Consider the following 23,375-nt stretch of genomic DNA (forward strand, 5'->3'; position numbering starts at 1 on the left):
ATGATGGGATTACAGTTACAAGGACTGCCACATATGGCAGGGCTAAGGGGGTCGGCCTAGTGAAGACTCTAGGGTATGGCCCGTGGCTGGTCACCCATAGGCTTCGGCCGCCGCAGACGGCCAAAGGGGGAGGGCAGCTGAGGAAGGCGATGGCGCCTAGGGTTGGAGCAAAAGTGGTAGCTACACCGTTGTGGTCAAACCCGTCTTCATCCGGGGGGGACGAGTCTACCTGAATCACCGGTGGATTTGGATGGATGGCAGAAGCCGTCCAAAGTAGCACGGCGGAAATCATCGGACAAGAACCCTGGAGGAAGTTCGAATGGCGGCTCGAAAGGAGGGGTGAGTCAACTCAGACAAGTGCTGGGAACCCAGGCCGAGTTGAGTGAGGTGGTTAGATCGGACATCCCGGGCCAGCTAACTGCAGGCTGGGCCGGGAGTCAAACTCTTTCGCGACCCATGGCTCCTAACGGGCCGCGGGTGGTGAAGGCGGGCTTTGGCCGGCATAAACCTAATGGAGGGCCGGTTTCCGAGTCGGGCGATTGGCCGGACCGAAGCCTAACTTCCCCAAGTCAGCCCAGCCAGCTCAAGCAGGCCAAAAGCCCGTCGAAGCATACAGCGAGGAGTTCAGCTGGATCCCGTGGCCCACCTGGCTTTCCCTCTGCGACCGAGGCTTCAAGAAGACGGGAGGTAGGAGCTCGCCAGAGGAGTCGAAGCTCCCCCCCCCCCCCCCCGTCGGGTGCGACGGCGAGCGCCCGGCCACCCAAGGCCACGTCGACGACCGGAGGTGGGCATGAAGACAAAAGCAGCGAGGATGGACAGGCTCCAAGATGGAGACTCATCCGCACATCATCGGCTGGGGGCTTCATGGTGGGTAGGTTGCCGGTGGATGCAACGACGGCGGCGGCACGAAGGCAGGTCGGCCCTGATGCAACAGTGGTAGGGGAAGGTGATGCTATCAAGAAGGGTGATAGCGGCAATGAGAAGGGAGGCAGCAGTGATCTTGGGAATCCAGGAGATGGCATTGTGGACACTTCATCCCATTTGGCATGGGCATGCAGTGGCCCAAGCCATAGTCAGTTACTGAGACAGGTTCAGGCAGCAGTGAAGAAGTTGGCTTCAGAGGAGTTCTGTTGTGAAAAAATATTGGATAAGTATAGTGGGATCGGCTCTAAGAAAGAGAGCCGAACCAGCAGATTGGGTTGTCAATGAAGATTATGCTTTAGAATTGTCGAGGGGCGGGGAAACCTACGTTTGCCCCGGCTTTCCGGAGGTTAGTGCAGCAGCACAATCCAAATATCTGTATTTTGTTTGAGACTCGATTAGTCGGGAGGAGTATCACAAGAGCTAGAAGAGCAGTGCTGAGATCATAGGGATTCTATGCCGTAGAATCCCATGGGTTATCTTGAGGTATCATTGTTACTTGGAAATTGGAATGTTGTGAGATGGACATCTTTAATGTGAGTAACCAAGAGGTGATAATGGTGATTTCGGAGGGTAGGAAAAAACCATGGATATTTGCAGCAGTCTATGCGAGCACAGAGTACAGGGTTTGGAGGGTACTATGGGAGGAGGCATCGAAGTTGGTGGACCAGGGAAAATCAGTACTGATAGCAGGTGATTTTAATTGTATTGATGGCCCTGAGGAGAAGATGGGGGAAAAGGATTTCTCCTACAAAAGAAAGGTGAGGAAATTTCAGGAGTTCATTATTGCAAATGGGCTGATAGATTTGGGTTTCTCAGGGCCAAGATTCACTTGGTGCAACAATTGATAAGGCCCGACTAGAGTTTGGGAGAGGCTTGATAGGGCATTTGCCACTGCTGGTTGGATTCAGGATTTTCAAAATTTCCACGTTAGTCACCTGCTGAGGATAGCATCGGATCACAGCCCTATACTGGTAAGTATTGAGCTGCCCATTTCATTTCATTGCCCTTTCAGGTTTGAGAAGATATGGATGTGCTACCCTCGTTCATGGGATGTGGTGCGTGAGGCATGGGGTATGTTGGTTAGAGGGGACGCTATGCATCGAGTGTCCCACAGATTAGAGCTGACTAGGAGACGATTATGGAGGTGGAACAGGGAGGAGGTAGGAAACATCTTTAGAAGGATTGAGGAGTTAGAGGATGCCATTACCAGGTTACAATCATTGGAGGCCTCGAGGGATTATCGGCGGACGAGTTAATAGAGCTTAGATCTCTCCTAGCTTTGCATAACTCTCTCCTTCGCCAACAAGAGATCTTTTGGAGAAAGAAATCAAGGGTACAATGGATTCTGAAGGGGGATAGGAATACCAAGTTCTTTCACCAGTCGACACTGATTAGAGGCAACGGAACAAGATCATAACTATTAGGGAAGAGGATGGACAGATCACAGAGGACCCGAACACGATTCGCAGGGTGCTGGAGCAGTTCTTCATGGCTAGATGGACTGAGCAAATAGAGAGTAGGACTCTGATTGACCTCTCCATGCCTTCAGAGGGAGTTTCAAATGAGGATACATCAGCACTGATTAGGCCGGTGTCGGGGAGGGAGATTCAGGAGACGGTGTGGTCCCTAGCTTGGGATAAGGCACCCGGGCCGGATGGCTTCCCACCGGTGTTCTTTCGTAGGTACTGGTCGATAGTTGGACAGGATGTGATTAAGGCCATCCAGCAATTTTTCAGTACAGCTACGATGTCTCCGGAGTGGTAGAGGACTTTTGTTACTTTGATGCCCAAGCGGCAGGATGCCACCGAGCCGAGCTACTTCCGGCCGATCAGTCTATGCTCCACATTGTACAAGGTCACAATGAAGATCTTGGCAATGAGATTGAGGGATATGTTACCCAGGATCATTAGTCCAGAGCAAGAAGCTTTTATAAGGGGGAGGAGCATATTAGATAACATCCTAATTGCCCACGAGGTTATGTTTGAACTCAACAAGGCTCCGATGAGAAGATGTCTTATGGGGGTCAAGCTTGACATGGAGAGGGCATATGATAGGATGTGCTGGAATTTTATTCGGCATTCTCTGCAGAGCATCGACTTCTACGAGACATTGATCAGATGGATTATGGGCTGCGTGAGGGTGCCCTCCTTTGCCATTTTGGTAAACGGTACGCCCTTCCGTTCTTTTGTTACATCTATTGGGCTCCGCCAGGGATGTCCTTTGTCCCCCTTGCTCTTTATTATTTATGCAGATGCACTATCCAGAGCTCTTCGACACGCCGTGGATTTGCAGATCCTGGAGGCTTACAGGCCAGTGCAAGGGGCTATGTCGATATCCCATTTGCTGTTTGCCGATGATTGTTTATTATTGTCAGGGGCGACCAGACGACCGCCTATGTGATTAGGAGGATCCTTTGGGCATATTGTACTGCTTCTGGCCAACGGATCAATCAGGCCAAACCTACAATCTTTTTCAGCCCAAAGACCAAGCCTCATGTCAAGGCCAAGATTATGGAGATTTTGGGAGTAGGCGAGCAGAAGGGTACACTGAGATACTTGGGTATTCCGATTCCGGGACAACGATTGCGCAGAGGAGACTGGTCCTCTCGGAGTTCAGTATCAGACATAGGATTGAGGGATAGCAGATGCATGCACTCTCCATGATGGGTAGGGTTACCCTGGCGCGGTCAGTGCTTAACTCCATTCCGATATATGTTTTGTCTAACGCCATTCCCCCCGTGGCGTCATTGATGTCAGTAAAGCAGCTCATCCAGAATTTTATCTGGGGAGGCGAGGCAACAGAGGCAGTGTCCATTTGATGGCCTGGGAGGTGGTCTGCCAGCCAGTTAGGTATGGTGGATTGGGTGTGCCATCATGATGAGAGTACAAAAGTGAAATTTTCATACTATCACAATTAATATTAGAGCTAATCTTTATTAATAAAATTGATTAATTAATGTTTTATTTGTGTTTGAGTGCTAGTAATTCAAAAGACCCAATAACGCTGGATTTGAGCCCAATGCCCGGCAGCCCGAGCTCAACAAATTTTCCAACGTCTGCAGCATGGGGGCTTTGAAATTTCCCAACTTCTCAACTGTCCGTGACCTCCCAGAACATGCAACAGGATCAACATCCCATCTCCTCTGTTTAGCAACACCCCAACAGTTTTCTTCATCCCATCTACCGTGGCTCCCAACAAATAGAACACGCGTCCGTGAGGAGCTTCCCAGCATCTTCAAAACCGTCCGTGTGGCTCTCCAAGCGGCATCCGATCGTTTCATCTTCAAACTCCCTTCCCAGCGAACAAATTTCATCCATCTGAAGAGTCTCCAAGCGATCATGGCATCCGATCGGTTCATCTTCGAATTCCCTTCCCATCAAAACAAATTCCCAACGGCAGCAAGGGAACTCCGAAGACCAAACCGTCCGCATTCAAGCCATCAGCCCGTGTCGCTTCCACGTTCAATGCTCCCCATCCGTTCGGTTCGTCCCAGCAGCGTTCCAGCTTCTCCAATCCGGTGAAGGTGTCTATAAAAGGGGATTGAGCTTGCATCAGAAAAGAAGGAAGCCAGGGAGGAGAGAAGGACACGGAGCAAGGGGGAGAGGCGACCAGGGGGATCTATCGGCACTTTTCCCAGCCGGACGCAACAAATCAGGAGGAGGAGGCCGGATCCATCCAAGTCTGGGCGAGAGAGGAGAAGAAGCCAAGAAGGAGAAGCCACGATTCATCATCCAGCCGGGCCACGGAGGGGAGAAGGCAGCCGGGAGAGAAAACAGAGTGCCCTGTTTTCTGAACCAAAGAAAGAAAAAAAAAAGAGATTTATACTTTAATTTATTTATTCTATGCTAATCCCTTTTATAAAAATGCTTGCATCTCATATGGATAGCTAAATCTCTTTTAGCTAAGGCTAGGGAAAAGCCTAACATTTTCTTCATGTATTTCCTTTAATCATCAATGGGATTTTAATGTTTTTGATTTGATTTATGGTGCAGTAGATTGATAGAAATTATTTCAAACTTATATATTTTCTTTGATTTGTTATTTCCTCCGGGTATAACAGATGCTTAGAAATCCCTATAGTTTAAAATAGAATTATTGTAATGCTGCCCATAAAACTAAATCTATTTTATTATGATTAATAGATGATTTTAAGAAAAGAATGATGAAGTGCTAGGCTGAATCCTAACGCCTTAGTTATATTTTTGTCAATCCGAATATTATTTAGCCTTTAGTTTTTGTTCACTGTCAAATCCCTGTGGATTCGATCTCGGACTCACCGAGATTATTACTTTGCTACACCCTATACTTGGGGTATTCTACATTTAATTTTCCTTTTAAAAAGAGCAAGATTAAAATCGTAGCAAGTTTTTGGCGTCGTTGCCGGGGATTTGCAACGTGCGAACGAGAACAAGGCTGCAAATTTTAATTTTTAATTTCTAGTTCTTCAATTTTTCTTTATTTTTAACAAGATTGAAATTTTAAATCTTTTCAGATTCAAGGACGACACAAAGCAGGACTAGTAACGAGGAAGATCAAGATCAAATTTTTGGATTCCTGGAGTGAACAAACTCCGGCCGTGAGTATTTAAATTATTTTTCCTATTTTGTTCATACTAGTCCTATTTTAATTCCTAGATTAGAATTTTACTCTTGTTAAAAAAACAATTATTAATTAAAATAATAAAAAAATAAATAAAAAAAATTAAAAAAAAATTAGCTAGTTTGCTTGATCAACTATTCAAATGCAATTTAATGTCATGACATAAAATGTTAAAAATCTTCTTGATTGTTGCATATAATATAAAGCATTTGCATAAAATAATCTAAGGGCTGAACCCATTAAAAAGATAAGGTCGGGATTTCATCACTCGTCCTTAGCCCAAAAATCATCCCAGTGCATAAATATCCTAAGCCTAATTAAAATCAACTACACGTTGGCCCCTAAGGATATTCGAGCTCAATAGAACGAAGACCACTGAAAGTTGCACCAATTTCGCTCTATGGCCTGGGTCGATGTCTAGGCAAGCTTTGACCCTCTAAGTGATTGAAGGGAGACAGTTTCTGTTCGAGAAAAGTGAATTTTAAGTGGGACCTTTGCTACACGCATTGTGATCCTTCCACTTACCTGGGAGCTTACCTGGTCGACTAAGGTTACTAGACCGGATTGGAGGCTTAGGTGTCATCTTCAAACCAGTTAGGAGCTGTCTAGAATTTTTAGGAAAATATTAGAAATTGTTGGGTGATGTTTTAATGCATGTTTAATTTTAATTAAATTTTTGTTTTACTATATTAGGGTGTTTGTTTAAAAAAAATCAAAAAAAATAATATATATATATATATATATATATATAGTTTATGCTGTTGTGGGAGAGAGATAAAACGAATAGATTATTTCGAGTTGAATCAAGAGATAAAAATTTAATTGTTCAAAATTCAAATAATCAAATGGAAGATAATAATAGTAATCAGGGAGATAATGAATTTCAAAATGATTTACCTATTAGAACGCTTCGTGATTATCTACAACCCACTAGGACCAGTACCCCATCCTGTATGGTTATTCTTACTGCTGCAGGAGCTTTTGACATGAAACCAGGAATAATCCAATTCCTCCCAAAGTTTCACGGACTTGATTCTGAAAGTCCCTATTTGCATTTGAAAGAATTTGATGAAGTGTGTTTAACACTTCATTTCAATGATGTCACTGAAGAGGTAGTTAAACTTAAGTTATTTCCTTTTTCTTTAAAGGAAAAAGCTAAGTCATGGTTTAAAGGCCTAGGACCATAGCTACCTGGCAAGAAATGACAAGAGAATTTTTAAAGAAATTCTTCCCAACACATAAAACAAACACACTTAGAAGAAATATCATGAAATTTGCACAAAAAGATGGAGAAACATTTTTTCAGTGTTGGGAAAGATTTAAGGACCTTCTGCTTGCTTGCCCACATCATGGATATGAAATTTGGAGGGTCATTAGTTTCTTTTATGATGGTTTGTCCTCCAATATGAGACAATTTGTAGAAATGATGTGTAACGGTGAATTCATGAGTAAGGAACCAAATGAAGCCTGGGATTATTTTGATCTTTTAGCAGAAAATGCACAAGCTTGGGATACAATAGATAAAAATCTAAAATCTAAAATAGCACCTAATGCAAAAGGAGGAATATATCTTATTAAAGATGATAATGATGTCAATGTAAAAATTGCTAATCTGACTAGGAAAGTTGAAGCCATGGAATTAAGCAAGGCCAATATAGGAAAAGCACAAACTATTGTTGAAAGTATATGTGGAATTTGCGAAAGTAATGCACATATGACTAAGGATTGTCCTACAATCCCTGCTTTTCAAGAAGTGTTGCATGATCAAGCAAATTTCACCAATACTTATAAAAGACCATTTTCAGAAACATATAATCCTAATTGGCGAAACCATCCTAACTTTAGTTGGAGACATGGACCCACTGCCAATGAATCTCAAGAAAATTCTGTTCCTACTCCTTATGTGCCACCACATAGGAAATCCCTTGAAGATACTTTGCAAACCTTCATGGAAGGACAGACTCAAATAAATCAGAATACAATGCAATCACTCCAAGAACTTAAAAATTCTGTAGGTAGAATTGAGGCTCAACTCAATGTTAGGAAAAAAGGGACATTTCCAGCCCAACCTCAATCTAACCCAAAGGGTCAACATGAGGTCCATGAAGCAAGTTCATCCCAACCAAAATTTGAACAAGTTAAGTCTGTCACAACCCTTCGTAGCGGAAAAATAATTAACAAAGAAATTCCGACAAAAGATGACAAACCTGAAAAATCTATTGAAAAGAAGGATGAAGATGAACAAAATGATTCAATACCCTATCACAAGATAGTTGCTCCATTTCCTCAGCGCTTGCTTGCAGCTAAAAAGGGAATACCTGACCAAGAAATTCTGGATATCTTTAAACAAGTAAAGATTAGCATTCCTTTATTAGATGCCATTAAGCAGATCCCATCTTATACCAAATTTTTAAAAGATCTTTGTACCATAAAGCGAAAGCTTTACGTACAAAAGAAAGCTTTTCTAACTGAACAGGTAAGTGCTATTCTCAAACACAGCACCCCACCTAAGTATAAAGATCCTGGTTGTCCTACCATATTTTATATCATAGGAAACTTCAGGATACAACGAGCCCTTCTTGATTTAGGTGCAAGTGTTAACTTACTACCCTATTCAGTTTATGAACAATTAGGACTTGGTGAACTAAAACCCACCAAGGTTACTATCTAACTTGCCGATCGATCTATAAAGATACCAAGAGGAGTAGTCGAGGATGTACTTGTCCAAATTGATAAATTCTATTTTCCAGTCGACTTCAAGTATTAAATACCCAGCCTGTCATGAATTGTAACACTCCAATACCTGTTATCTTAGGCCGCCCATTTCTAGCCACTTCCAATGCTTTGATCAACTGTCGAAATGGAATAATGAAAATATCATTCGGGAATATGACTATAGATTTTAATATATTTAATATTTGCAAACAACCCGACGAAAATGATGAAATTCATGGAGTTAATCTGATCGACTCCATTATAGAAAATGCTCTTGTCCCATCTCTTTCTTCTGATCTGTTAGAAACATGCCTAACTCATTTCGGAAATACAGATATCAACCAAAACTTTAGAGAAATCAGTGCTATATTAGATTCAGCTCCTTTGTTGGATACAGATAGGTGGAATTTTGTTTTGAAGAATTGCCCACACGCAACAATAGTCCTCTACTATCTAGTGTTCAAGCACTTAAACTTGAGCTAAAAACTTTGCCATCTGAGCTCAAGTACGCATACCTTGGTCAAGAAGAGACTTTTCCTGTGATCATATCATCCCAACTCGAACAAAGTCAAGAATTAAAATTGTTAGAAATTCTCAAGGAACATAAGGGAGCATTAGGGTGGACAATTGCTGATATCAAGGGAATTAGTCCCTCAATTTGCACTCCTAGAATCCACCTAGAAGCTGATGCCAAACCTTCTTGTCAACCTCAACGTCGATTGAACCCAAACATGAAGGATGTGGTTAGGATAGAAGTTCTGAAACTTCTGGATGCGGGAATGATTTACCCAATTTCAGATAGTAAATGGGTAAGTCCTACCCAAGTGGTCCCCAAAAAATCTAGTATTACTGTAGTCAAAAATGCCAACAATGAATTAGTTCCAACTAGGGTCCCCAATAGTTGGCGTGTATGCATTGACTATAGGAAACTTAATTCTATCACTAGGAAGGATCACTTTCCTCTACCTTTTATTGATCAAATCTTACAAAGGTTGGCAGGTCATAAATATTATTGCTTCCTAGATGGCTATTCCGGTTATAACCAAATTGCAATTGATCTTGAAGATCAGGAAAAGACCACTTTTACATGTCCTTTTGGCACTTTTGCTTACAAGAGAATACCATTTGGATTATGTAATGCTCCTGCAACCTTCCAAAGATGCATGCTCAGTATTTTCTCTAACATGGTTGAGCGCTTTTTGGAAGTCTTCATGGATGATTTTTCGGTTTTCGGCTCCTCTTTTGAAAACTGTGTGGACCATTTAAGGCTAGTCTTAATTCGGTGTGACGAGAAGAATCTAATCTTAAACTGGGAAAGTGCCATTTCATGGTAACTAGGGGAATTGTTCTCGGGCATGTTATTTCATCTGAAGGGATTGAAGTAGACAAGGCTAAAATTGACTTAATTGCTAACTTACCCAACCCAAAAACTATCAAAGATATACGCTCATTTTTGGGTCATGCAGAATTTTATAGGAGATTCATTAAAGATTTTAGCTCAATATCTAAACCCTTATGTAATCTCCTTCAAAAGGAAACCCAATTTGTGTGGTCTGAAGAATGTCAAAAAGCTTTTGATAAACTTAAAAGCTTGCTGACTTCTGCTCCCATCATGCACATCACTGGTGGCAAGACGGGAGGCATTGGTGATGCGGCTTGCAGCTAGCTTTCTGTTGGAGCACGACAGCCTATGGTCCACCCTGATGAGGACGACGTATGGTACTTTATCAATTGGTGCCCGGGCAGGACGTCATCACTCCTCCATCCCATCTGGAGGGAGATGTGTGCTAGAGCTCTACTGGTGCTACCGACGATTCGGTGGGCCATCGGGGACGGGACTTCTGTTGATGTCCTCGAGGATAGCTGGACGATAGAGCTACCGATCAGTAGACTACCGACCATGGTAGACTCAGCCATGCTGGCAGAACACAGAGTATGTGATTTGCTTGTTCCAGGTGAGGAGAGATGGAATGAGGGATTGATCCGGGAGGCCTTTGGGGAGCAGTTGGTAGAGAGGATCCAGGCCTTACTGATTCCTTCTCTGGTGGAGCCAGATAGATTGGTCTAGATCCCTTTAGGTTGGTCAAGGATGCATGCCAGAGATCTTTATGCTTGAACCAGCAGAGAACCAGACAGGCAGATTGATGGAGGATGGATATGAAGGATGAGGGTGCACCCTCGAATAGCGCTATTCCTTTGGAAGGTAGCTTGGGGCTGTCTTCCGACAAGGAGTGTGCTTACCAGGCAGGGGATAGGGCTGACTCCACTATGCGAGGTTTGCCCGGACGCTGAGGAGACTATCAGCCATATAATTCTTCGATGCCCTTCAGCTAGGAAGATCTGGAGGAGCGCACCTGTGCCACTCCCTCCGCTGTGGGAGTCGGCAGAGGATATGCTTCGGTATTTGAGCGATTCTACCCGGAGACCTAGCATTGCAAAGACAGGGATTGTGGCTGCTTACTTAGCCTATCATATATGGCTAGACAAGAACGACCTTTTGTTTGAGGGCAGAAGGGCATCCCCACGGGTAGTGTTGGATAGAGCCCTTCGGCATGTAGCGAAGATTACTATGTTGACCACATCGACTTCATCTGGGAGGGCCAAAGATATCTGGGGTACCTGCACTGCTGTCCCAGCATCCAGATTTATTTACTTCTCTTGGATACCTCCACCCCCTGGTTATCTCAAGGTGAATTTCGATAGGGGCATGACTGGGAAGAGCGCATCGGGGGGCGTGGATTTTGTGATCAGAAACCATAGAGGCAGACTTATTGCAACTGAAGGGCGGAGCACAACTGGGTTGACTATTGTGGGAGCAGAGTTGCAGGCAACCTGAGAGAGTATTTTGTATGCGAGACGAGTGCTAGGGGCCGACAACCTATTCCTCGAGGGGGACTCATCCATTGTGATTGATTGAATCTGGAGTGTAGACAGATATGAGGATGGACACCCGTTGATACGAGACATACGCAGATTGGTGCGAGAGTTCACCTCCTGTCACATAGCTCATGTATATCGAAAGGTGAACAAAGCAGCAAATTAGATCGCCTCTCATGTTGCCCGGCATTCTGAAGAGATCATCTGGTCAGATCCAGCATGTATTCCACGCCCTTGTTCTGTGTAGTTACACTTGACATGGCAGATTGTACTCACGTTAGAGTTATATGAAATCAAATGCCCCTTTGACCTAAAAAAAAAAAAAATTGGACATAGAAAGTCCCGTCAAAGAAAATGAAGGCAACCATGTCAACTATTACTAAGGTTTTGAGTGATAGCTTAGAGAATGTACCCCAATTTTTCCTGTCCACGAGCAAAATCTCAAACTAGGAAGCCCGCATTGAAAATGTAAGATAAGCAAGTATATTGTTTGAGAGATAATTAGTGGATGATGGTCTTTGCTTTAGGCTACTTTGCAGCTTTTAATATCTATTAGAGGATGTAAGTGGATCGAAACCATCCAAGGCAACTCCCGGAACATCTTTCTTCCTATGAATCATCGCAGTTGGTATCATTAATGCGGTGTCCTTTGGAATCACCAGATTTTCTAAGATGTATCTTGAGCATCCATTCTCTTGATCATTACTATGGGCTATAGAGCCCCAAGGCTTCCAAAAAGACTATGGTAAACATGCAAAAAGATATGATTACCTAATCACTGGAAACGCACAACATGCAGGAGGAAGTATCTTGTGTTTGAAAAACGCACCAATTTTTAGCTTGCTGAAAATATCTGCATTGGAAATTTCTATTTCGCATTCTCCATCCCCTAAGCCTCTCCCGCCATTCCTTGTTTGTACACAAGAACAGTCGAAGTTAGCAAATGAGAGGCAGTCTCCTGCCCAACAAAGAAGAATGTCTTGCACTCATCTATAATTGACCTTCTTGCTTTCAACCAAAGTTCTGATCTGCAAGACTCCATCATGAACCCAAGCAGATCACTTCCATAGCTGGATTCCTTGGAATCTAAGCCGTGTATGACATGCATCAGTGCATTCCTCACTCTTCTTTCTAGCATCCACTTATGTAGATTTCTCCTAGTGGGAAGATATCTGCTAACAAAAGATATGATTGTAGCTTAGATTTGCTAATTCATACTACAGGATTATCTTGAAAGAATAAAAGGAGAACTAAGTTACTTGTAATCCAAGAACATTTAGACAGAAGAGTTTCTGCTGCAAGCATCTGGATCTCTTTCCGTGCCAGAAAGACCTCCTTTCCCATAACGAATATTTTCATATCATAGTAGAAATGGAGCTACATGGGGTTTGTCCACCAAGAATTTCTGTATACAATAGTATCAGTAGAATTCAAGGGGAAAAAGAAACCCTCAGGAGAAAAAAAATATATCATTTTTTTACCGAGAATTTATTGATTTGCTGATGCAGAGATCAAGAAACACATAGGTTAGGGAACCTTCCTCCTCTAATCTTAGACTCGTTGGGGAGGCTATAAAGGGTTCGGGAAACAGTGGTGTCCGTTTCATTTCCAAAAGACAGCAAGCAAAGACGGACTTTGGTGTCAGCAAGTTGTCAAACTTCCATGGAGTCAATGTTAATGAGATGAGAAACACAGCAATCATCAACAAATAGAAACTTACGGATGCCTATAATGAGTCATATATCGAGCCTTTGGCCAAGTTACCTTTTCTCATTCTCGAAACATGATCAGATCATGAAGTTGAGTTCAAAGAATGAACACATCAGAGAAGCTAAACTCACAAAGTGCCCAAGGAACCATAGAATCCGTTCCAAATCCCTCTCAACTCTGCAGCACAGTCAAAATCAATTGGTGGTGGGCAGATGATCCAGTTCAAAAGTTTTTAAAGGATTATCATTTTTAGTCTTCAAAATTTAAAGTGATAGCTTGGCTTCATTGATCCTATTTGCCTATGTAACTCATAATTTGTAGTGAATTTCGATTGGTTGCAATGATGTCGAAAAGTTTTCAGTTGATTTGTAGCAAAGATCGTAGATTTGCTGTGCGAATGTGACATCCAGGGCCATCTATTTGCCATGCCTGTGAAGTAATACAATTCTTCATGCATCTTTTTGGCAATGCAAATATTAGCCTGGATGCCTGGGTTTGATTCATTCAACATACCTCATACAGATGGGGAATTAAGAATTTCCGATTGCCTCTCTTCAACAGCTTCAAAACGGAAATAAATTCTTCCGAACAAACAAAGTTCAGCAAATTACGGCATTAGCTTCATTGGGCCTATTGAAGCACTTGGACTGGTCGGTGAGGCTTTGGAGCTGAAATACATAGGAGTTCATAAGAGCATATTATTACAATTAAATAAGCCTAAAAAACAAGACAAGAGTCAAATTAGCCTAAAAAACAAGACGAGTCTCTATAAAAGACATTGCAACTCCTGTGAATTCTGAAATGATATATGAATGTTTTAGAAACAAGTGCACGCCATTATGATTGGAGGGTGTTAGCTTAGGTTCTGCCAAATTGATCAGGGTAGCTTAAAAATTCATATATATAGACTGTCAGATGACTAGAAAAAGAATTAATCCACTAAATGCTGGGAATGCATTCTCTCAAATTAACCAGCACTTCCTGGAGGTCCATGCATCATGTCGTGATGAAACATGATCAGGAAGCTAATCATGGTATTAAAACTTCTTGTCACTCTTTTCAGTATTTCTTGCACCAAGAATCAAGTTTCTTGAACCAAGGAGATTCAGTTGAAAGAAATTGGCGGATTTTCTATCAGAAAAAGGAAAAAAAAATAGACAGGTTATCAACTCCCTGAACATGATCAGGAAGTTCTGAACTTGCAGCATGTAGGTCGGCCTATATCTAAACCATGCTTGTCATGCATCAAACCAACAGGAGTATGCAAGTGTGTGCATTTCAAGTGATATGGATTTTATGAGTGTAAACAAGCCGAGCTCGATGAAGCCTTGGTCCAATCAAGCCTGGATTGAAATTAATTTCGAGCTCGAAATGCTTGTTCAAGCTTGCTTTGTTTATTGAGCTCAATTCGAGCCTAATTTTGAGCCTAACCAAACACAAGTCTAAACGATCAGCTTGCAAATCCTTATTCAAGCCAGAAATTAATTCAAGCTTGATCAGTCTGAATTAGTATTTAATGGATTCAAACATTAAAACATATACCAATAAAGGTCTTAGTTATAAAGAAGAATTAAAAAAAAAAAACTAAAAATGTTTATTGACTATGGTGCTCTACAGAAATTGAGCCTTATTAAGCCAAGCTTGAACGGACCAGGTGTTTTATGGCTTGGCTTGAAATTATTTTCAAGCCTGTTGCTGGTTCAAGCTCAGTTCATTTAGTTTCAAATCAAGACTAAACCGAGCTTATATTGGCCAAGCTCAAGCTATTCATTTATTTTGCCACCTCTATATGGATGCAGCTGTTTCTTGCTTTAAAATGTTCTTCTGATCATCTATAGATATGATGCAAAGTCAAAATTGGCTTACTCATAATAAAATCTGTTAGGGTGATGCAAAGACACACAAATACATATCTGTGATCAGTTGAGGAACGAAAATTGCGGAACTTTCATAAATATGGTGGTGAATCCTAATAAAAAATGTATCGCGCTTGTGAGACAAAAATATAAAAGAAGAAATTGAACCTTAAGGGCTTGTTTGGCATCGCTTTTATTTCTTATTCCTTTTTTTTAAAATAAATTACAAAAATCAAGACAAAATTCATATTTGGTACTATTATTTTTATTTTCTATTTTTGTACGATTGCTTTCATTATTTCTAGAAAAAATGAAAAAAAGAAATTCTTACTTTCAATATATTCAAGAATAAAAACCTCATGCTTTTTACCGCCACCACCAACACCAACGATACGCCGCCACCATTTGTCGCTAGCATTGCCACCCTCACAACCACCACCATCGCTAATGTTAGCGCCTCCACCACATCGTTGGCATCTCCACCACCATCACGGTCGCTAGCATTATCACTGTTGTCACCACCTCCATCACACCACTGCCATCCTCTTCATCGCCTTTGTCACATCGTTGATGCCCTCATTACCATCACATTGCCACCAACTCCACCACTACTGCCATCACCTCCACCATATCACTACTGCCATCATCGTCACCTCCCCACTATACCACCACCACCGCCTCCACTATCTCCACTGCAACTATTACCATCTCCACCACCATCGCAATGTTTGTTTTTTTTTAAAAAAATGGCAATACAAAACATGTTTATATTTTTTAAAAAAATGAAAAAACAAAAGGAGGATTTTGTTTCTCTGTTTTTGAAAATAGAAAAAGTGAAAGTGATGGCAAACAACACCTAAATGTTGGATCAAGTATATACGGGATCCAATAGCAGATAATATCATAGTAGTTTATGGATATATTTGTTCAAGAAGATTGCTAGTGTCATTTAAACTATGTGGATTAAAATAATTTAGACTAAGATGTATAATATCTATAAGGTGTTCCATTTTGAATTTCAAATCTGTCAAGTTCCAACTACAGTGAATGATTAATTCATCATCATGGTCATTCTTGATTTCAAGCATTTCAGTGAGTGCTACTTGTTTGATGTGTACATTGGATGGTGTAACAATAAAATATTGATGCTTTTATAGATTTTTAAACATCATCGCAAGTGCAAATCACAAAATTGATGATTTGCAATATTTGTATAGAATCAAAGAGATCTTTCTTTTTTGTTTTTGAAAATACAATCAAAGAGTATTAACATCCGGAAAAGTAATTAAAAAAAGAAAGGCACTAGCAATGTAGGTACCATTTATCTTCTAAAAGATTAAAAAGTATTAGTGTTACATGTTTTACCAGTTGTATTGTTATCAAAGTACATGACATTTTGCAAGTACCTACATCTTACAACAAGCTCCAAAACCACTCCTATAATCATATTATGTTGGATTAGTCTCGTTCTTCATGGAGTCTTACACTCTCCCAACATTAGAAACCTGCAAAAACTAATGAAAGTATCCTAGAATCTAATGCATATCCAAGTCATCAACCTGCCTCCAATATGGATTCTTTGAGCTGGCCTCGAGAGCATCTAACATTGTCTAAAATTACGACTCACATGAACAAAGGAAGCTGAGTACTGAGAGCTGGTACACCTGGCCCATGAAATCATGTACTATTTCGAAAAATTTAAAAAAAAATGGCATTGATGAATTGGGGAAACATAAAGAGGCTTCCAATGTAAAGAAGATTGTATGATCAAGTGTGTTATTATGATGATCTAGTAGATGGTCCACCAAAATTGTGTGATGGACACAAAAATATTAAAGAGGGCAAGGAGCGAGAGAGAGAAATTTTATCAGGTTGTGCTAGAAGTGAACCAAACCTTGAAGCTGAGTGCTGAAAGGTGGTACATTTGGCCCATGAAATCATGTAGTACTCCAAAAAATGAAGGAAAATTTACATTGAAGACTTGGAAAAACATAAATAGGCTTCCAAGGTAAAGGAGATTATATGATCAAGTGTATTACTATGATGATCTAGTTGATGGTTCACCAGAAATTGTATGACGGGCACTCACAAAATGATTAAGAGGGAGAGGAAAGCAAGAGACGGAAATCATATCAGGTTGCACTAAAAGTGAACCAAAACTCACATTTGGTGAACGATTTGAGAAGATATCTACATAAATTGTTGAATTATGACTCACTGACTCTATCAAAAGTAAGGTTTAAGCGAGCCATATTATGGATGCACTTGTGATGCATGCCCCAGTTCATTTTTTCAAAATGATGCAGAAAGTTAAGTTCTATGTCATAAGACTAGAAAATTTTTGGTGAAACATGGATGGTTCATCATATATAATAAGATCTGAAAAAATAAGAATTATACTACATGACCGGAGAAGTTTCGTCTAGCTGATTTACAAAATTGCAGTGAAATGCAGAATTCAACGATTATTCTTCAATTAAGCTAAGTTACAATGGACTTGTAAGAGAGGTCGAACAAATCAAGAAGGATGACAATGATCTCCATGAATCTGTGTAGATTTGCACCAAAAAGTTCAATCAGGGAGGGGACCTTTTTTTCCCTTTTTCCTTGTGTCCTTGATCAGAGTACTTAGGGAAAAGTTCTAGAGCTCTTCTCCATGGATTTGGAGAGAGCATTTGACAAAAGCACAACAGGAGCTGATGGAAGAAAGGCATATGACAGAGTTAACCATGCAATGGACATGTATGAGAAATTAAGTAATTGGTAACATACTTTCTGAGACAGGGAAATCCATCTACTTGAAGTCCAAATCACAGGACAGAAAAATGCTTCTGGTCCGCTATGCACACATGAAACATTCATCATGCCCATAACTGCTGATTTGGCAATTGAGGCCCTGTGTATAGAAACAATCTTGCGAGTTGCACCAAGCCCCTCTTGCCACATGGCAATTGTTTGTCTGTAGATAACATCAGTCCCATAGCATGACTCTTACATGACACCATTGAGCCTCTATTCTGCAGGAACCCACCATGTGGCATGAACAACTCCTAGTGGGAGGGAAAATAATAGTTCTCCCAACACTACATTTCCACTGAGGTATGAATTATGAACTTTATGTTGTTCTGCAATACCTATTGGTTGTTACTCATCTCTGAAGACCTATGCATGTTGATCTAATGTAGGTTATTGTGACTCAGATTTTAAAGTAGTTTCAGACGATAACTTTAGAATTAACTTTACAAATATTAAGGAAATTTTAAGCTAGTGGTATGTATATGAAGCCAAGATGTATAATGGCCAAAAGTACCATTGGGATTTCCCTGTTCGTAGAAACTTCGGAAAAGAGCAATTGCCTCTTCCGACATGAGTCCCCCGGTACATTTGAAGCCCTTATGTGGTAAAACTCCTTCCCTGCCATGAAAAGAGAGCAATTTAACAAACCAATAAAGGAATCTATACCAAAACTTTGTGATATTAAGTTTCTGGATGTGAATAACAAAGCATATAGAACTGAACTAGTTTATCCAAGTCGAGGCACACGGTTGATTAACACCAAACTCGTTGGAAGTAGTTTGCAATAAGAAATTGAATTGTTCAAGCATATTGGAAGCATTACTACTAGACATTGGTAAAAAATGAGTTGTTTATAAATTTAAATAACATTCAATCGGGTTTGATGCAAACAGAATCCTACACAGGACAGCAATTCTGGAACAACTCAAAAAATCCTGGTTACTTCTTGAACAGGAGAAAGGAGGAAACCGTAGGTAATGAATTATGGTTCCAGTATAAAAATGACAAGAAAAGATATAGGTTCAGAGTACTGACAATTCTCAATTCAAACTAGTCCCTTACTGAAGCAAATGGGCATTAATTATGCATAGAATAAGTCATGAAGATTTCCTTCAGCAATAACATGGTCCAAATTTCATACCAAAATATAAGTAGAACATACTAGGAAGCCATGATGACCTCCTCAAGTAGAAACAAGTGTCATTTTAAAGAATACACCCCCAGTAGATAAAGTTCGTAATTAATAAAATGCCAAATATCATTGAAACTATGGTCTGCCGAACCGGTCTGAATCGGCCAGTTCGGCCCGGTACAGACCGGTCCGGCGTGGAACCGGTACCCAGACAGCGTGGATACCGGTTCCAGCTATTTTCGGGCCGGTACCGACCGGTACGCATGCGTACCGGCTGCATACCAGTCTCGTACCGACCCGTGCTGATGCGAACCAGCCGGTTCGCACCGGTAACAATTTTCTTTTTTTTTTCCACAACGCGTGTGCTGTGGATTTTAAGCTACAAGCACGCGCACTGTGGTGTGAGGGCGCGTGGCCCGAAGGGCAGAGCGCCCCGTGCGCAGGGCAGGGCCGCGCTCTGCGCGGTTTCACGACGCGCGGGCGCGATTCCCCGCATCGAGAATCACCCCACGCGTGATTCCCCTGCCCGCACGGGGCAGCACGTAAATGCCACAAAGTGGCATTTAGCATAAATGCCTTTAATGCCACTCTGTGGCCAGCTCGAGCGCGTCCGCGCGCGTCCGTGAACCAAAAAAAAAAACAAAGACCGGTTCGTACCAAACCGGTTCTGGAACGAACCGGTCTCGAACCGGCCCGGTAGGCGACCGGTATGCCTATCGGTACCGGTTCAGCGTACTTTGATTGAAACTATAGTGACCGTTTAAGACTACAAATTCTAAACAGATGGAGATCACTTTAATGTAGCACACCATTTTGGAAGCAAACCTGCACAAATTCTTGGAGCCGCTTTTGTGTAGCGACAAAATAGATCCACATCCTCCAAATTTGTCATTAGCACAACCATAGAATACCTCCCTTATTCCTGTCCAAAGAACCAGAACAGTGATCACATGATAACTGTCATGACTCATGACTCATGAGTACGCTATGTAAACTGGAAGGCTCAAGCAGGCAAAGTGAGCTAACCAAGAATGGATAAGGCTGTTGCACACATTATACAAGGTTCACATGTAACATAAAGATCACATCTTGAAAACTTTTCTGCAATTTGTGATTGGTCAAGTCCAATCTTTTGCCACTTTTCAAGAAGAATATCAATGGCTTCCATTTCTGCATGTCTAGTAGCCTAAAGATAAAGAATAAATAGAGAAAAAACAAAAACTGTTAAACAAGAAAAATATGATTATTTGACAAAAATCCTTTCTTTTGATTTCTAAGCATCATACTTTTTCTATCAACAATAACTAACTTCCATGTTCCAATAAACACACAATAAGAATTTAAACATCTACGCTTGAATAAATTATTCATTGAATAAACAGGCTATCAACAATTAAAAATAGTACTACAATATATGTTATATGTGTATATATAGGCACACAATATGCATGTGTTTGTGTACTTGAGGTAGACCAGGATCGAAAGACGGCGGGGGCGGGGGGATTTAGAGACGCCTAGCCTATGCGCCAAATGATTGAAACTAGGTATTTTAACTGGCCACCTAAAGATGCAGGCTAGGAGTCTCCAAATTATATGATTTTTTTATTTGTAAGCAGTCTAGAGGTAGTAGATTGCATTTAATCATTCAGATCAGTGTACCCCCCTCTTCCAATTTCACCCGATTGGATCCAACTTCATATCCAAGCAACCAGAGCCTAGTTCACCCACATATATTCCATTAAGGTCCATTTTAACACCCTTATCTTTCATTTATCCTCCTAAATAGGCCAACCTTTTACCTGCCAATTTCCATTCTCCTTTTTAAATTCATTGATTTTTAAGGCTTTATATGTTGATGTGTATTTAACCTTTAAGGCTCAACATTTACATGGTTTCAGTTATAATCACAGTCTTAGAATATTGTCTTTATACCAAATGAAGTATAAACTGAAAGGTTATTGACAAATGCCCTAGATATGCCATTATTACCCCTTCTACTTACATTTAAAGCACTGATTGAATGATCAACATATCCTCCAACTTTATTTTTACAGGAATGAACCAGAAGGGTGTTTAGGTGATATCATAGCTATGCATGAACCATCTTCATACACCCTATACGGATGATATCCCAATCATACTTGTGCATCTCTCTCTCTCTCTCTCTCTCTCTCTCTCTCTCTCTCTCTCTCTGCGCACATAGGTGTCTTTCTATGTGCGCATGTCTGTGGAGGAGAGAGAAAGAGGGGGGAGAGAGAGAGAGGAAGGGAGGGAGGGAAGGAAAGGAGAGGAAGGCTACAATATAGTGCTGAATTCGAGCTTGGCCCTCCCACCACTACTAAGAATTTGGAAAAGAAAGAAAATAGTTAAACTTGAATCTTATCAGTTAGGAAGTCATCTAAATAGAGAGCCACCATACACTTCGTGTTTCCTGGTCTATGCATTGAGCAATTACAAAATTGACAGATTTAATGTTAACATATAATGGTTTAATTTAATTTGTGGTTTAGAAGTGTCTAAGAATAGGATTTCATTGCACAAGTGCTTAACATATTAAATCATGATCAGAACTGTAGACTCTCAATTTAAATTGCATTCATGCCTTTTGGCACTCCACTTCCTCTAGGTCTATTTCCAAACTAGCAAATAAGAAACCTATGGAACATTAAGTTTTTTCTTATTGGAAATTGTAAATGTTGTCTGCCATACCTAATACAGTGCATTCTCAATTTAGACAGCCATCATGTATTTCAATTGATATATAAGCTCAAATTCTTCCACTATAATTGTACAAACAAAGTGAAATATTTGACATCTAATTCAAACATTATTTACATCTAAATAAAGAAACCATGCTCAGTATTTCTTCTGTGTAGGAGAGGCAGCAGAGAAAATTAACTTCTTTCCTTAAGATATATATCTACTGATTTAATATAATATAGATGGGAAAAAAAAGAAATAACTAGTAAAAGAACTTAAAGATCAAAGCAGAAACCATCTTAGTTGTTCCCAAATCAATACATACATTTCGTGTGACGGTGGTTCGGTTGCTACCAGAGGAAATAACTTTGCCATCCTCCACAATAACACAGCTAGTAGCAGGAAAAAGATAGAAGAGCGACAACCTTAGTGAGATTGACATAAAATGTTATAAAATAATAGCATGACATAAAGTGCATAATTGAGCAGAAATTCCTTGTCAAACAAGGAAATTTCTCAAAAATATAAATAAATTTCAGGATGCAGAGTTAACAATAGGTACCCTACAAATCAAAAAAAAAAAATCTTGCTTCATACGCAGGTAATAAAAGTGATGTACAAAACCAAAACATATTTGCAAATCTTAAATGTATGGGAGGATTCAACCACAAGATGGATATCATCTGCATTTAATTATACCATTGGAGTTTCAAAATATGATGTAGGCACAGGAAGCAAAAAGAATATACTGTTTTAGTACCAATATTGTAAAAGAATTTTGTAGGAATTGCCTGCTTTATTTTTGACTTTGCAGATTCAGACCGCTTTGTTTTAAGAATGGCCCTGTTTTAGAATTCAAAGATGCTCTTGCCTCTGGCCCCACAGATATACTCTCGCCTCTGATGGTGCATTGCATGTTTAACAAATATGTTCATTCTGGATTGAGAATGTCATTCACTATGAAAATGTGAGCAATCAACACTGCTTCAACATCTGAAGTGTTATGTGTTGGTGCCTCGGCAAGAACATCGAAGCGGCCCAAAGCGGCAATCAGGAAAATAAAGTGGGCCATTTTTGTGAAATCCCCATATAATAAAATGCTATATAATGGTTATATTAAGAAAAGGTGGCTGAATGCTGGAAAATGGAAACTAGCTAATTATTAACAATACTGGATATTTTGGCTATTGTTTTAGAGCTCACAACACAAAAAACTCATTATTTATGCTAACTAGTATATTATTTGAATATTTTTTCCCTTTCACTGTCAACCATCATTTCAGTCTTATTCATGAAAAAATAATAGAACCAGCTTGAAATCTTGTATTTGGCATTCCAGAGGATCAACCTGTGATGATTGGAAAGTTGAAAGCAGTACCCAAGTTGCACTTGGACAAAAGTAACAGAGAATCAGATGAAAAGGTACGTGCACAAGAAACAAATATTGAGGAGGCTCTAGTAAGGAGAGGTGATCCAACCTATCTAAAGAGGTCTTCTTAGTGGAGAGGAAGATCTAAACTAACAGATACAGAAGTTTTGCAAAGAGATGTTTGTATACCATCATCAGGCACCTGCAGATGTAAGTGATGCTTTAGTCTCAGCATATAGATGAGATAACTAGAACAGTTTATAACTACAATTCATCTTTTAATAAAGACATTATGACTATCTCTTTACAGATAAATAGAGACAAACATAGGGCCGCTGAAAACAATTGCATTTGGGTCCATTATCGGTTATCTATCTGCATCCATATTTATTCAGCAGATACAGATATGGATATGGATATTAACTAGAACTTGCATCTGCATTTGTTCTAAACAGATATATATAAGAATGAGATATTGATCATATTCATATTAAATCTAAATTGGTATGGATATTAATTGGATATACTTCAGATACAAATTAGAATTTTGAGCAAAATTTGATAATGCAACATTCGATTATAAAATTTAGGCAAAAAATGTTCTTAAAAAGTAAAGAATGATAACTACCTTGCATGGAGTCCTCATATAACTAACAGCCTTCATTTTGGTCATTATGAATGTATGCTCATGTATTTC

At 40.3% G+C, this 23,375-nt stretch overlaps 1 protein-coding gene and 1 non-coding gene across 12 annotated transcripts in view; both read right to left on the reverse strand.

Annotated features, from left to right (window-relative positions):
• LOC103716370 (tRNA-specific adenosine deaminase TAD2) overlaps positions 1-23,375 on the reverse strand; it is a 39,215-nt gene that overhangs the window by 3,835 nt on the left and 12,005 nt on the right. For 2 of the 11 annotated variants that reach the window (XR_003387435.2, XR_003387434.2), the window contains exons 4-11: positions 21,635-21,701; positions 19,636-19,795; positions 19,435-19,531; positions 17,992-18,095; positions 13,339-13,493; positions 12,597-13,002; positions 12,375-12,520; positions 11,945-12,287 (exon numbers count right to left, since the gene is read on the reverse strand). Coding sequence is in view for 1 of the 11 variants with exons in the window: in XM_026808198.2 (XP_026663999.1) it covers positions 13,456-13,493; positions 17,992-18,095; positions 19,435-19,531; positions 19,636-19,795; positions 21,635-21,701 (466 nt within the window). In the remaining 10 variants the exon portion in view is untranslated. Of the gene's footprint in view, positions 1-11,944; positions 12,288-12,374; positions 12,521-12,596; positions 13,003-13,171; positions 13,494-17,991; positions 18,096-19,434; positions 19,532-19,635; positions 19,796-21,634; positions 21,702-23,375 lie in introns of those variants that run through there. The other 9 variants (XR_003387436.2, XR_005506618.1, XR_005506621.1 and 6 more) reach the window with 9 other exon arrangements.
• LOC120104361 lies at positions 6,773-6,879 on the reverse strand. The gene has a single exon (XR_005506768.1). It is a non-coding gene; the product is annotated as a small nucleolar RNA R71 (small nucleolar RNA).

This window comes from Phoenix dactylifera, chromosome 17, assembly GCF_009389715.1.
Source record: "Phoenix dactylifera cultivar Barhee BC4 chromosome 17, palm_55x_up_171113_PBpolish2nd_filt_p, whole genome shotgun sequence".
In the NCBI taxonomy this organism is placed as follows: Eukaryota; Viridiplantae; Streptophyta; class Magnoliopsida; order Arecales; family Arecaceae; genus Phoenix; species Phoenix dactylifera.